The sequence below is a fragment of the Bombina bombina genome, chromosome 2, assembly GCF_027579735.1.
Source record: "Bombina bombina isolate aBomBom1 chromosome 2, aBomBom1.pri, whole genome shotgun sequence".
Lineage (NCBI taxonomy): Eukaryota > Metazoa > Chordata > Amphibia > Anura > Bombinatoridae > Bombina > Bombina bombina.
The window spans coordinates 809494541-809509450 of record NC_069500.1 but is presented as its reverse complement, the minus strand read 5'-3'; the positions used below and the strand labels follow the sequence as shown (position 1 = coordinate 809509450).

General features: G+C 40.2%; 1 protein-coding gene across 1 annotated transcript in view; it reads left to right on the top strand.

Annotated features, from left to right (window-relative positions):
- Positions 1 to 10632: 10632 nt before the first annotated feature.
- The window catches only part of LOC128649649 (kelch-like protein 23), a 29427-nt gene continuing 25149 nt past the window's right edge, over positions 10633 to 14910 (top strand). The window contains exon 1 of the mRNA XM_053703020.1: positions 10633 to 12474. Within this exon, the coding sequence (XP_053558995.1) occupies positions 11589 to 12474 (886 nt within the window). The 5' untranslated portion in view covers positions 10633 to 11588. The remainder of the gene's footprint in view (positions 12475 to 14910) is intronic.

Sequence of the window (14910 nt, the reverse complement as noted above, 5' to 3'; positions counted from 1 at the left end):
ACTATCCTCGTCGTAGTGGATTTATTTACCAAAATGTGCCATTTTATACCCTTTACCAAACTACCAACTGCAATGGAGACCATACATTTATTGCTTAATCATGTATTCAAGCATCATGGTCTTCCCACTACCATTCTCAGTGACCGTGGTACACAATTTTCCAGCAGATTATGGCAAGAATTTTGCAAAACATTCTCTTTACAAAGAAAACTCACTACAGCCTACCATCCTCAGGGAAACGGTCAAACCGAAAGGTGCAACCAGTGGTTGGAACAATTCCTCAGGTCCTTCTGTTCTTCCCAGCAACATCACTGGTCTGACTTTATATCCTATGCTGAATTCTGTTACAATAATACGCATCATTCTGCAATTAATCAAACACCCTTCTTTGCTAACTATGGATTTCATCCTCGGTTCCACCTACTGCCAACATCCGATACCTTATCGCCCAGTATTTCCCAATTATCTGAAGATATCTCTTCGAACTTCAAGAATATTGAATTAGCTATAGTTACAGCCAAGGATCAGTACAAGAGGTATTATGATCGCCGAAGATTGCCTGCTCCTCACTACTCACCAGGTGATTTGGTCTGGCTTTCCACCAGGAATATGAAATTGAATACACCCTCGAAAAAACTCTCTCCTCTGTTTGTTGGTCCATACCCTGTTGAGAGAGTTATTAACCTCAATGCTGTTCGTTTGACCTTACCGAATTCCCTTAAAATCCATCCGACATTTCATGTTTCCCTGCTGAAACCCTATAAGGAGCTCCGAGCCTCGACTACTGTAACTCCTCATCCTACTGTTGCTATAGACCCTAACCTAGAATATGAGGTTTCCTCTATCTTGGACTCTCGTCGAAGGAATGGTCGGTTGGAATATCTTATACACTGGAAAGGTTACTCTTCTGATGAAGACTCCTGGGAACCGGCCTCTAACATTTCTGCTCCTCGAAAAATCCATTTTGTGCACACTACAAAAAGCACTCTTGGCGCTTCATTATAGTTAAGCTGACAGCTTGTAATATTTCTTAGATATAAAGGGCTGTTATAACTTCTCTATTTCAGACTGCAGTTTTCAGTATACTGATATTTGGTTTTGTATTTCACATTTGAACTGTTTGCTAGTTTTCCTGCCACATCTATTCAGTGTATCAATATACACATGTGGTGGCTATAGGAACTACTAACAAACGCCTTCAATATATTATATCCTGCTGTATGGTTTTATGGACTCAACTATGCTGCCAGATTTCTCTATGCTGCATCCATTAACCACTTCAGCAACATACACAAATTTATCTAGCTAAATCCCAGCAGTTGTGGTTCACTTGTCTAACATGGCTCAAACATTCTAAATTCTTTTAGAGATATTAAGGTTGAGCCTGACACCGTCCTGGCTCCAAAATCTTCATCCAAGCCCAAGCGGGGGCTAGACATCCATCATCCGACGGCTGAAGAAGTCCAGAAGAGGGTCCAAAGTCTTCATCCTATCCGGGAAGAAGAGTAGATCCGGACCGGCAACCATCTTCTTCCAAGCGGCATCTTCTATCTTCATCCGATGAGGACCGGCTCCATCGCGAAGACCTCCAGCGCGGACCCATCTTCTTCCGGCGACGTCCAACTGAAGAATGACGGTTCCTTTAAGGGACGTCATCCAAGATGGCGTCCCTCGAATTCCGAATGGCTGATGGAATCAGCCAATCGGAATGAAGTTCAATCCGATTGGCTGATCCGATCAGCCAATCAGATTGAGCTCGCATTCTATTGGCTGTTCCGATCAGCCAATAGAATGCGAGCTCAATCTGATTGGCTGATCGGATCAGCCAATCGGATTGAACTTGATTCTGATTGGCTGATTCCATCAGCCAATCAGAATTTTCCTACCTTAATTCCGATTGGCTGATAGAATCCTATCAGCCAATCGGAATTCGAGGGACGCCATCTTGGATGACGTCCCTTAAAGGAACCGTCATTCTTCAGTTGGACGTCGCCGGAAGAAGATGGGTCCGCGCTGGAGGTCTTCACGATGGAGCCGGTCCTCATCGGATGAAGATAGAAGATACCGCTTGGAAGAAGATGGTTGCCGGTCCGGATCTACTCTTCTTCCCGGATAGGATGAAGACTTTGGACCCTCTTCTGGACTTCTTCAGCCGTTGGATGATGGATGTCTAGCCCCCGCTTGGGCTTGGATGAAGATTTTGGAGCCAGGACGGATCGGTGTACCCGGTGAGGTGAAGATAAGGTAGGAACATCTTCAGGGGCTTAGTGTTAGGTTTATTTAAGGGGGGTTTGGGTTAGATTAGGGGTATGTGGGTGGTGGGTTGTAATGTTGGGGGGGGGTATTGTATGTGTTTTTTTTACAGGCAAAAGAGCTGAATTCTTTGGGGCATGCCCCGCAAAGGGCCCTGTTCAGGGCTGGTAAGGTAAAAGAGCTTTGAACTTTTGTAATTTAGAATAGGGTAGGGCATTTTTTTATTTTGGGGGTCTTTGTTATTTTATTAGGGGGCTTAGAGTAGGTGTAATTAGTTTAAAATTGTTGTAATATTTTTCTTATGTTTGTAAATATTTTTTTATTTTTTGTAACTTAGTTCTTTTTTATTTTTTGTACTTTAGTTAGTTTATTTCATTGTAGTTATTTGTAGGTATTGTATTTAATTAATTTATTGATAGTGTAGTGTTAGGTTTAATTGTAACTTAGGTTAGGATTTATTTTACAGGTAAATTTGTAATTATTTTAACTATTTTAGCTATTAAATAGTTCTTAACTATTTAATAGCTATTGTACCTGGTTAAAATAAATACAAAGTTACCTGTAAAATAAATATTAATCCTAAAATAGCAATAATATAATTATAATTTATATTGTAGCTATATTAGGATTTATTTTACAGGTAAGTATTTAGCTTTAAATAGGAATAATTTATTTAATAAGAGTTAATTAATTTCGTTAGATTAAAATTATATTTAAGTTAGGGGGGTGTTAGTGTTAGGGTTAGACTTAGCTTTAGGGGTTAATACATTTATTAGAATAGCGGTGAGCTCCAGTCGGCAGATTAGGGGTTAATGTTTGAAGTTAGGTGTCGGCGATGTTAGGGAGGGCAGATTAGGGGTTAATACTATTTATTATAGGGTTAGTGAGGCGGATTAGGGGTTAATAACTTTATTATAATAGTGGTGCGGTCCGCTCGGCAGATTAGGGGTTAATAAGTGTAGGCAGGTGGAGGCGACGTTGTGGGGGGCAGATTAGGGGTTAATAAATATAATATAGGGGTCGGCGATGTTAGGGCAGCAGATTAGGGGTACATAGGGATAATGTAAGTAGCGGCGGTTTACGGAGCGGCAGATTAGGGGTTAATAATAATATGCAGGGGTCAGCGATAGCGGGGACGGCAGATTAGGGGTTAATAAGTGTAAGGTTAGGGGTGTTTAGACTCGGGGTACATGTTAGAGTGTTAGGTGCAGACGTAGGAAGTGTTTCCCCATAGCAAACAATGGGGCTGCGTTAGGAGCTGAACGCGGCTTTTTTGCAGGTGTTAGGTTTTTTTTCAGCTCAAACAGCCCCATTGTTTCCTATGGGGGAATCGTGCATGAGCACGTTTTTGAAGCTGGCCGCGTCCGTAAGCAACTCTGGTATCGAGAGTTGAAGTTGCGTTAAATATGCTCTACGCTCCTTTTTTGGAGCCTAACGCAGCCATTCTGTGGACTCTCAATACCAGAGTTATTTAAAAGGTGCGGCCAGAAAAAAGCCAGCGTTAGCTACGCGGGTCGTTACCGACAAAACTCTAAATCTAGCCGTTAGTATTTATTTTAGCTAGTTAGAATAGTTATTAAACAGTTATTAACTATTTAATAACTACCTAGCTAAAAGAAATACAAAATTACCTGTAAAATAAATCCTAACCTAAGTTACAATTAAACCTAACACTACACTATCATTACATTAATTAAATAAATTAAATACAAATAACTACAATTAAATACAATTACATAAACTAACTAAAGTACAAAAAATAAAAAAAGCTAAGTTGCAAAAAATTAAAAAAATAAGTTACAAACATTTAAAAAATATTACAACAATTTTAAGCTAATTACACCTAATCTAAGCCCCCTAATAAAATAATAAAGCCCTCCAAAATAAAAATTTCCCTACCCTATTCTAAATTAAAAAAGTTCAAAGCTTTTTTACCTTACCAGCCCTTAAAAGGGCCTTTTGCGGGGCATGCCCCAAAGAAAACAGCTCTTTTGCCTGTAAAAGAAAAATACAACCCCCCCAACATTAAAACCCACCACCCACATACCCCTAATCTAACCCAAACCCCCCTTAAATAAACCTAACACTACCCCCCTGAAGATCATCCTACCTTGAGTTGTCTTCAGCCAGCCGACCCACCGATGGAACCGAAGAGGAGATCCGGAGCGGCAGAAGTGATCCTCCAAGGGGCGCTGAAGAAGTCTTCCATCCGATGAAGTCATCATCCAGGCGGCGCTGAAGAAGTCTTCCATCCGGGCGATGTCATCTTCCAAGCGGCGCTGAAGAAGTCTTCCATCCGGGCGATGTCATCTTCCAAGCGGGGTCTTCAATCTTCTTTCTTCAGGATCCATCTTCATCCCGCCGACGCGGAACATCCTTCTTCCCTGACGGACTAACGACGAATGAAGGCTCCTTTAAGGGACGTCATCCAAGATGGCGTCCCTTCAATTCCGATTAGCTGAAAGGATTCTATCAGCCAATCGGAATTAAGGTAGGAAAAATCTGATTGGCTGATTGAATCAGCCAATCAGATTGAGCTCGCATTCTATTGGCTGATCGGAACAGCCAATAGAATGCGAGCTCAATCTGATTGGCTGATTGGATCAGCCAATCGGATTGAACTTCAATCTGATTGGCTGATTCAATCAGCCAATCAGATTTTTCCTACCTTAATTCCGATTGGCTGATAGAATCCTATCAGCCAATCGGAATTGAAGGGACGCTATCTTGGACGACGTCCCTTAAAGGAGCCTTCATTCGTCGTTAGTCCGTCGGGGAAGAAGGATGTTCCGCGTCGGCGGGATGAAGATGGATCCTGAAGAAAGAAGATTGAAGACCCCGCTTGGAAGATGACATCGCCCGGATGGAAGACTTCTTCAGCGCCGCTTGGAAGATGACATCACCCGGATGGAAGACTTCTTCAGCGCCGCCTGGATGATGACTTCATCGGATGGAAGATTTCTTCAGCGCCCCTTGGAGGATCACTTCTGCCGCTTCGGATCTCCTCTTTGGTTTCATCGGTGGGTTGGCTGGCTGAAGACAACTCAAGGTAGGATGATCTTCAGGGGGGGTAGTGTTAGGTTTATTTAAGGGGGGTTTGGGTTAGATTAGGGGTATGTGGGTGGTGGGTTTTAATGTTGGGGGGGTTGTATTTTTGCCCCACAAAAGGCCCTTTAAAGGGCTGGTAAGGTAAAAGAGCTTTGAACTTTTTAAATTTAGAATAGGTTAGGGAATTTTTTATTTTGGGGGGCTTTGTTATTTTATTAGGGGGCTTAGATTAGGTGTAATTAGCTTAAAATTGTTGTAATATTTTTTAAATGTTTGTAACTTATTTTTTTTATTTTTTGCAACTTAGCTTTTTTTATTTTTTGTACTTTAGTTAGTTTATGTAATTGTATTTAATTGTAGTTATTTGTAACTAATTTATTTAATTAATGTAATGATAGTGTAGTGTTAGGTTTAATTGTAACTTAGGTTATGATTTATTTTACAGGTAATTTTGTATTTCTTTTAGCTAGGTAGTTATTAAATAGTTAATAACTATTTAATAACTATTCTAACTAGCTAAAATAAATACAAAGTTACCTGTAAAATAAATATAAATCCTAAAATAGCTACAATGTAATTATTAATTACATTGTAGCTATCTTAGGGTTTATTTTACAGGTAAGTATTTAGTTTTAAATAGAAATAATTTATTAAAGTATAGTGTAGTGTTAGGTGTAATTGTAACTTAGGTTAGGATTTATTTTACAGGTACATTTCTGTTTATTTTAGCTAGGTAAGCTATTAAATAGTTAATAACTATTTAATAGCTATTGTACCTAGTTAAAATAAATTGAAAGTTGCCTGTAAAATAAAAATAAATCCTAAGATAGCTACAATATAATTATTATTTATATTGTAGCTATATTAGGGTTTATTTTAAAAGTATTTAGTTTTAAATAGGATTAATTTATTTAATAATAGAAATATTATTTAGATTTATTTAATTAATATTTAAGTTAGGAGGGTGTTAGGGTTAGGGTTAGACTTAGGTTTAGGGGTTATAATTTTATTACAGTGACGGCGGTGTAGGGGGGGCAGGATAGGGGTTAATAAATGTACAGGGAGTGCAGAATTATTAGGCAAGTGGTATTTTTGAGGATTAATTTTATTATTGAACAACAACCATGTTCTCAATGAACCCAAAATACTCATTAATATCAAAGCTGAATAGTTTTGGAAGTAGTTTTTAGTTTGTTTTTAGTTATAGCTATTTTAGGGGGATATCTGTGTGTGCAGGTGACTATTACTGTGCATAATTATTAGGCAACTTAACAAAAAACAAATATATACCCATTTCAATTATTTATTTTTACCAGTGAAACCAATATAACATCTCAACATTCACAAATATACATTTCTGACATTCAAAAACAAAACAAAAACAAATCAGTGACCAATATAGCCACCTTTCTTTGCAAGGACACTCAAAAGCCTGCCATCCATGGATTCTGTCAGTGTTTTGATCTGTTCACCATCAACATTGTGTGCAGCAGCAACCACAGCCTCCCAGACACTGTTCAGAGAGGTGTACTGTTTTCCCTCCTTGTAAATCTCACATTTGATGATGGACCACAGGTTCTCAATGGGGTTCAGATCAGGTGAACAAGGAGGCCATGTCATTAGATTTTCTTCTTTTATACCCTTTCTTGCCAGCCACGCTGTGGAGTACTTGGACGCGTGTGATGGAGCATTGTCCTGCATGAAAATCATGTTTTTCTTGAAGGATGCAGACTTCTTCCTGTACCACTGCTTGAAGAAGGTGTCTTCCAGAAACTGGCAGTAGGACTGGGAGTTGAGCTTGACTCCATCCTCAACCCGAAAAGGCCCCACAAGCTCATCTTTGATGATACCATCCCAAACCAGTACTCCACCTCCACCTTGCTGGCGTCTGAGTCGGACTGGAGCTCTCTGCCCTTTACCAATCCAGCCACGGGCCCATCCATCTGGCCCATCAAGACTCACTCTCATTTCATCAGTCCATAAAACCTTAGAAAAATCAGTCTTGAGATATTTCTTGGCCCAGTCTTGACGTTTCAGCTTGTGTGTCTTGTTCAGTGGTGGTCGTCTTTCAGCCTTTCTTACCTTGGCCATGTCTCTGAGTATTGCACACCTTGTGCTTTTGGGCACTCCAGTGATGTTGCAGCTCTGAAATATGGCCAAACTGGTGGCAAGTAGCATCTTGGCAGCTGCACGCTTGACTTTTCTCAGTTCATGGGCAGTTATTTTGCGCCTTGGTTTTTCCACACGCTTCTTGCGACCCTGTTGACTATTTTGAATGAAACGCTTGATTGTTCGATAATCACGCTTCAGAAGCTTTGCAATTTTAAGAGTGCTGCATCCCTCTGCAAGATATCTCACTATTTTTTACTTTTCTGAGCCTGTCAAGTCCTTCTTTTGACCCATTTTGCCAAAGGAAAGGAAGTTGCCTAATAATTATGCACACCTGATATAGGGTGTTGATGTCATTAGACCACACCCCTTCTCATTACAGAGATGCACATCACCTAATATGCTTAATTGGTAGTAGGCTTTCGAGCCTATACAGCTTGGAGTAAGACAACATGCATAAAGAGGATGATGTGGTCAAAATACTCATTTGCCTAATAATTCTGCACTCCCTGTATTATAGGTGTAGGGGGGGCAGATTAGGGGTTAATAAGTTTAATATAGGTTGCGGCGGGGTCCGGGAGTGGTGGTTTAGGGGTTAAACTATTTATTTAGTTACGGCGAGGTCCGGGATTGGCAGGATAGGGGCTAATAACTTTATTATAGAGGGCGGCAGTATAGGGGGGGGCAGGATAGGGGTTAATAGGTATCATGTAGGTGGCGGCGGGGTCTGGGAGCGGCGGTTTAGGGGTTAATACATAGATTATAGCTGCGGAGGGGTCAGCGAGCGGCGGTTTAGGGGTTAATACATAGATTATAGTGGCGGTGGGCTCCGGGAGCGGCGGTTTAGGGGGTAATAACTTTATTTAGTTGCGGCGTGTAGGGGGGCAGATTAGGGGTGTCGGGGTACATGTTAGGGTGTTAGGTGCAGACATCTTCCATAGGAATCAATGGGATGTCTGGCAGCAGCGAACCTGAACTTTCGCTATGGTCAGACTCCCATTGATTCCTATGGGATCCGTCGCCTCCAGGGCGGCGGATTGAAAACCAGGTACGCTGGGCCGGAAAAGTGCCGAGCGTACCTGCTAGTTTTTTGATAACTAGCAAAAGTAGTCAGATTGTGCCGAACTTGTGTGCGGAACATCTGGAGTGACGTAAGAATCGATCTGTGTCGGACTGAGTCCGGCGGATCGAAGCTTACGTCACAAAATTCTACTTTTGCCAGTCTCTAGCCTTTGATAACTAAGGCGAATCAGCCTCGCCACAAATACGCTGCGGAATTCCAGCGACAGTCTTCTAAGCAGCATGCCCCCTTTCCCTATATTGTTAATTGTCTTTTTTTACATAAAGTTGCGCGGTGACGTCATCACATCATTACGCGTGACGTCACCACGCAAAACGGGAAGCCCCGACAATGCCTGTCAGTCTACAGGCACGATCGCCGGGGTAGGAGCGGGTGGGAGCCCCCAGATCTCCCTCAAGGTGGGAGAGTGCTAGCGACGGCTCTGAGCCATCGTTAGCACCTGAGTGAGAAACTCTGCGACAGCTCAGAGCCGTCGTTAGCACTCAAGGGGTTAAATATAAGATATTAAAAAATATTAAGTAGTGTAAATAATTATTATAGATGTACTGAAATATTCTAAATAATCCATAGAATATATACTGTATGTATATTTTACAGTAACAATAATAATTATTATTAATATTTTTACAATATTTTATATTTAACATTTACATAACGTGCCTAAGGATAACTAATTGTTAATGTGCGCTAACTTGACACCGTGTCAGACCTAAAGCATGCAACCTGAAGCAGGTTACGCATATTTTACATTCCAATGTGCTTCACATAGAAAAAAAATTACTTTTTATTTTTAAATATATATTTATAAATATAGCTGATAATGTTAATGTAAAATATTTATCTGTACCTATATATCTATAATATTTATTTAAAATAAAAATAACATTTTCCTCTATGTAAAGAACACAGGAATGTGAAATATTAATAACTCCTGTCAGGCTAGCATGCAAGTGTTGGAATTTTTACTTCTGCGCTTTCCATTGAAATCTATGGGGAGAATAAGTTAGCACGGTCCCGAAAGCCAAAGTCCTGAAGTTAGCATGCGCCAGGTTTTCGCTTGCGCACAAATGTTTACTTTCAGCTTCTTTACTTCTGGAAGTGTTAGCGTTCCAGCAAAAGGGCTAACTAGCGCACCACTTCTAATATGTCCCTCTGTTGGGGTGTCACAAGGATTTCGTTTTTTGGTCCCCATCTCTAAACATTATCTGTTGCCTCCTTAATAAAGTCCTGTAGTTTTTAGTATTAAATGTATGCTGATGATACCCAAAAGCACCTCTCTGCACTTGACCTATACTCCTCCTTGCTCACTGGTGTCATTAACTAAATCATAACCGTTTCAGAATTTAGCTCCACCTATTTCCTCTTCTTCCAATATTCTCACACCTCAAATCGCAATAATGACCACACTGTGATCACACCAACCCTTCATGCTTGTTTCCTTATATTTTTACTCAGTAATAGACGCTGAAGGAAGGCAGCTAACAGGGTGAAATTAGTCTGTGCATGCATTTAGGCTGACATTATGGTCTGCTGAGTGTTAACATACAGTGAAAATGCAATTCTTGATGCCCTTTAATGCACATGCAATCTGGAGAGCACGTTTAGTTCATGAATATGCTAATTACACATTAGATAAGGCGTGATGATTGGCTGCTTGATTTTCAGGATGTACATCCTACTTTTGAGATTGAAATAATTACCTTTTTATAAAATGTTTTTGATTTGCAAGCTTTTTTCATGGAAGTGTGTTTATTTACAAATGCATTAAGTTATTTAATGTATCAGTTTTAAAACTTGGGTTCTAACAAAGTTTTATAATCCTTTGAATCTTAAGTATTATTATAATACACACACAATATAAATATGTGATTTACAAAGGGTGTTTTTAATTTGATTGTGCCCTTTGACCCTGTTTTAGAATAGTGATATTTAATTTAAAATTGTGGTCTTGGCAATGTTTTAGAATCTTATTTACAATGTAAATGTGTATCCCTTTAATCAAACATACATGTACAATACTACGATATTAATATAAATATTATTTGTTTAAATATATATGTTTCATATGCTGTGTAGCCGCCTCCCATAACAGTAGTTAGCTATAGTAATTGTAGCTTTGTCAAATGAAGGACAGACACAGAAGTTCAGCAACCAAGCCAGCTATTTTTGGAACAGCTGAATATTAAACAAGCAAACTTGGCTACAGAATGGACTGCATAATCAACCAGCACTACTAATGCAGGATTAAAACTGTGGATTTGAAATTACTGTATCTGGCTCTTAAAGAAGAAAATATTTTAAAGGGACCTCAAAAAGGAAATACCAAATAGATTAAGGACAACATACTCGTTAGTTAACTGTGAGTGAAACTCAGCCATGGAGACAGATTACTCTATATAGCAATCAAGGCAGAGACTGATTTACATATTATATGCTACTACTACATACTATATTCAGAAGCAGTTTTTTTATTGACTGCTGCTAAAATATTTGAGTTTTGGCACACACAAAAAAAAAGTTTATTAATTGATTCTCAAAGCCATTATTATAAAATATTTTGGCATAACCATTCAAAGATTGCATGGCAGAAAACATTACTTTTACCATTATATTTTATTGAAGCTGTATTTTTAATTGCAAATTGTAGAGTTGCTAGGATTTAATTTATTGATGGTATTTACTTATTTTAACAGAGTGATAGAACTGTATGTCAGATATTTAATAGTGTCATTTTTACATTGTATGTGCTTTGTTCTTTACATATATGTGCAGGCAAAGGTTATGTAGAGCATTAACCTTTTAATCTTTATTTACTCGAAGAGTCATATCTACCTCTTAAAGAAGAGATTTCAGTGACTATTTATACTGTTCTAAAAATAAAGAAAGAGGAGAAAGCTGCATAGCTTTTGTATTCTATCTACATTATTTTGAAACAAATAAAATAAACTTTATTTTAAAAAATCATTACATTACAGCTTTGGTTGATAACACATAAGTGAAAGTTTACTCAGGTTATATAATATTTCATTATGCATTTCAGATTAATAATAAATAATTATTGATCATGTACACATAAAGAAATTTCAAGGCGTTAAAAATGGAACCATTGAGTGATGCAGTCCTTGAGGTTGGACCAAGAATATTCCATGTAGATAGATCAGTTCTGGCTGAGCAGAGTAGATATTTCTATGTTTTGTTTTATGGTGGCTTCAAGGAAAATACTCAGCATCGAATCTGCCTGAAGGGGGTAGCAGAGGAGTCATTCCAGGCACTCCTAAATTTCACTCAAAATGGTAGCATGAACCTAAACAGAAGAAATGTCACAGAACTCCTAGAAACTGCAGATTTCTTGGATTTACAACGGGCTAAGAGATTTTGTGTGGGATACCTAGAACATGAATTACGAGTCTCCAATTGCTTCGATATGATGTCATACTCCAAGCAATATGATTGCCCAGACCTTTATGATTCAGCTTTTAATGTGGCATTAACTCACTTTTCTGATATCTTGTACCATGAGGAAAATGAATTTAACTGGCTTGATAAAGAAACCCTTGTGGAACTTCTACAATCTGATGATCTGTTTGTTTCAAAGGAAGACATAGTCTTTGAGGCTGTAATGAAGTGGGTCATGGTAGACCCTGATAGGGAAAAGTACTTTGAAGAGCTTGTGTCACTGGTGAGACCAGCCTTCCTTAGCTTATCTTTCCTTGATGTCCTAGTGAAGAGGAGCCAGAATCCTGGAGGCCAGGATGCCTACACAAGATTAGTGCAAACACTGAACACAAAGCCCCCTGAGACATGGAGCTCCATGGATGAGGCCATATCTAGCAGCCGAAGTTATGAAACTTTGTTTGTTCTTGGGGGAAAACATGAAAAGGAACAACAGGAACTTTATGCCTATCTACCTAAAACCTCTACGTGGAAAGTATGTGCACCCCTACAGCGTAAAAACCTTACCCAGTATGCAGTGGCAACAGTAGGTAACTCATGATTATTTCTAAAGGATCTTTTATTAAGGTTATAATTAACTTTAATTTGGCACAAAAGTACATATGCTAGATGCACTTTATGCACTTGATATTAAAAATAATAATAATAATAATAATAATGGCCTAGATTATAAGCGGAGCACAAAAAATGTTAGTGCTATAGTGCAATAACACAAGTCATATCACTTTCATTTTTGCGCTTAAGAAAGTTATTTCTTATCGCTTAAAGGGACAGTGAAATCTAAATTAAAACTTTCATTTTTCAGATAGAGCATGCATTTCTAAACAACTTTCCATTTAATTTATATGATCAAATTTGCTATGTTCTGTTGAGTTGATATTCGTTGTTGAAGAGTAGGCTTGGGAGCAGCAATGCACTACTGAAAGCTAAGTGAACATGTCTGGTAAGCCAATGACAAGAGGTATATATATATATATATATATATATGTGTGTGCGTGCAGCCCCAATCACTAGCTAGGTCGTAGCAGTACATTGCAGGTCCTGAGCCTACCTAGGTAGGATTTTCAACAAAAGATAGCAACAGGGGTGGAATAAGACCAACCAGGGCCCCAGGGCAAAAGTGTGGCACCTCCTATGCCCCTCCCCCACCATTTTTTATTGCTGTATAAACCGACATAATTTTTTTCTCAATAATAACATTGAATCATACTGTATTATATTTGTTATGTTTTGTATCTTATCATAAATCCTTCTCATTGTATAGCCTTATCCCAGCGCTACAGAATTTTGCAGCTCTATACAAATAAATGATATTAATAATAATAAGAAGAATAATAAAATATTGTAAAGTGCCTGTGCAATAAAAAAATAGACCCAAATTTGTGACACTTCATAAATGTTGAGGAGGTGGTACTGTAAAAAAAACTTTTTTTTTTTTTAAACATCTGACTACAAGGGAGAGAGAAAGAGAGAAATAGGGAGGGAGAGAAAGAGAGAGACATAAGGGGAGAGAGATGGGGGGAGAGAGAGAAACGAGGCGGGGAAGAGTGAGGTAGAGAAAGACAGTGGGGTGAGAGAGAGATAGAGAGGAGGGAGAGAGAGACAGAGGGGGAGAAAGAGAGAAGGGGAGAGAGAGGGGGAGAGAGAGAGGGGGGAAAGAGAGAGAATGAGAAAGGGGGAGAGGGAGAGAGAGACATGGGGGGCAGAGAGAGATACATAGTGGGGGAGAGGGAGACAGAGTGGGAGAGAGACAGAGGGATATAGAGGGAGAAAGAAACAGGGAGAGAGAGAAACAGAGGGGGTAGAGTGAGGGAGAGAGAGACAGAGGGGTGAGAGAGAAACAGACGGGGAAAGAGTGAGGGAGAGAGAGAGAGACATCGGAAAGAGACAGTGGTGTAGAGATATAGACAGAGGGGGCAAGAGAGAGAGAGAAACAGAAGGGGAGAGAGAGATAGAGGGGGGAAAGAGTGAAGGAGAGAGAGACAGAGGGGATAGAGAGACTTAAGGGAGGAGAGAGTCAGAGGGGGAGAGAGAAAGAAAGAGACAGAGGGCAAGAGAGAGAGAGACAGAGGGGGAGAGAGAGAATGAGAGAGGGGAGAGAGAGAAATAGAGAGGGGTGAGAGAGGCAGCGAGAGATACTGAGTGGGGAGAGATGGAGGGGAGAGAGACTAAGGGGAAAGAGAATGAGCAGAGAGAGATACAGAGTGGGGAGACAGAGAGATGGAGGTGGGAGAGAGAGAGAGAGACAGAGGTGGAGAGAGAGAGACAGAGGGGGAGAGAGATATAGTGGAAGAGAGAGACAAAGGGAGAGAGAGAGGGAAAAGAGAGAAACAGGGGTGGGGAAAGAGAGAGAGAGAAGACTGAGAGATAGAGAGAGGGGGAGAGATAGAGAATAAGAGGGGAGAGAGAGAGTGGGAGAGAGACAGAGGGTGGGAGAGGAAGGGAGAGAGACAGAGGAGGAGGGAAAGAGAGAGAGAGAGAGGGGGAGAGAGAGAGAAAGATGGGAAAGAGAGACAGAGGGGAGAGAAAGATGGGGCAGAGAGAGCTACAGAGTGGGGAGAGAGAGATGAAGGGAGAGAGAGAGACAGAGGGGAGAGAGATATAGAGGGGGAGAGAGAGAGACAGAGTGGGAGACAGAAAGAGGGGTGGGGATGGGGGGGAGAGAGGGAGGGAGAGAAAGAGGGGGGAGAGAGACAGAGGGGGAGAGAAAGAGAAAGATAGAAGGAAAGAGAGAGAGATACAGAGTGGGGAGAGACAGAGGTGGAGAGAGACAGGGGGTAGGGAAAGAGAGAAAGAAGACAGAGAGATAGAGAGAGGGGGAGAGATAGAGAATAAGAGGGTAGAGAGAGAGTGGGAGAGAGACAGAGGGTGGGAGAGGAAGGCAGAGAGACAGAGGAGGAGGGAAAGAGAGATACAGAGGGGGAGAGAGAGAGAAAGATGGGGAAGAGAGACAGAGGGGAGAGATA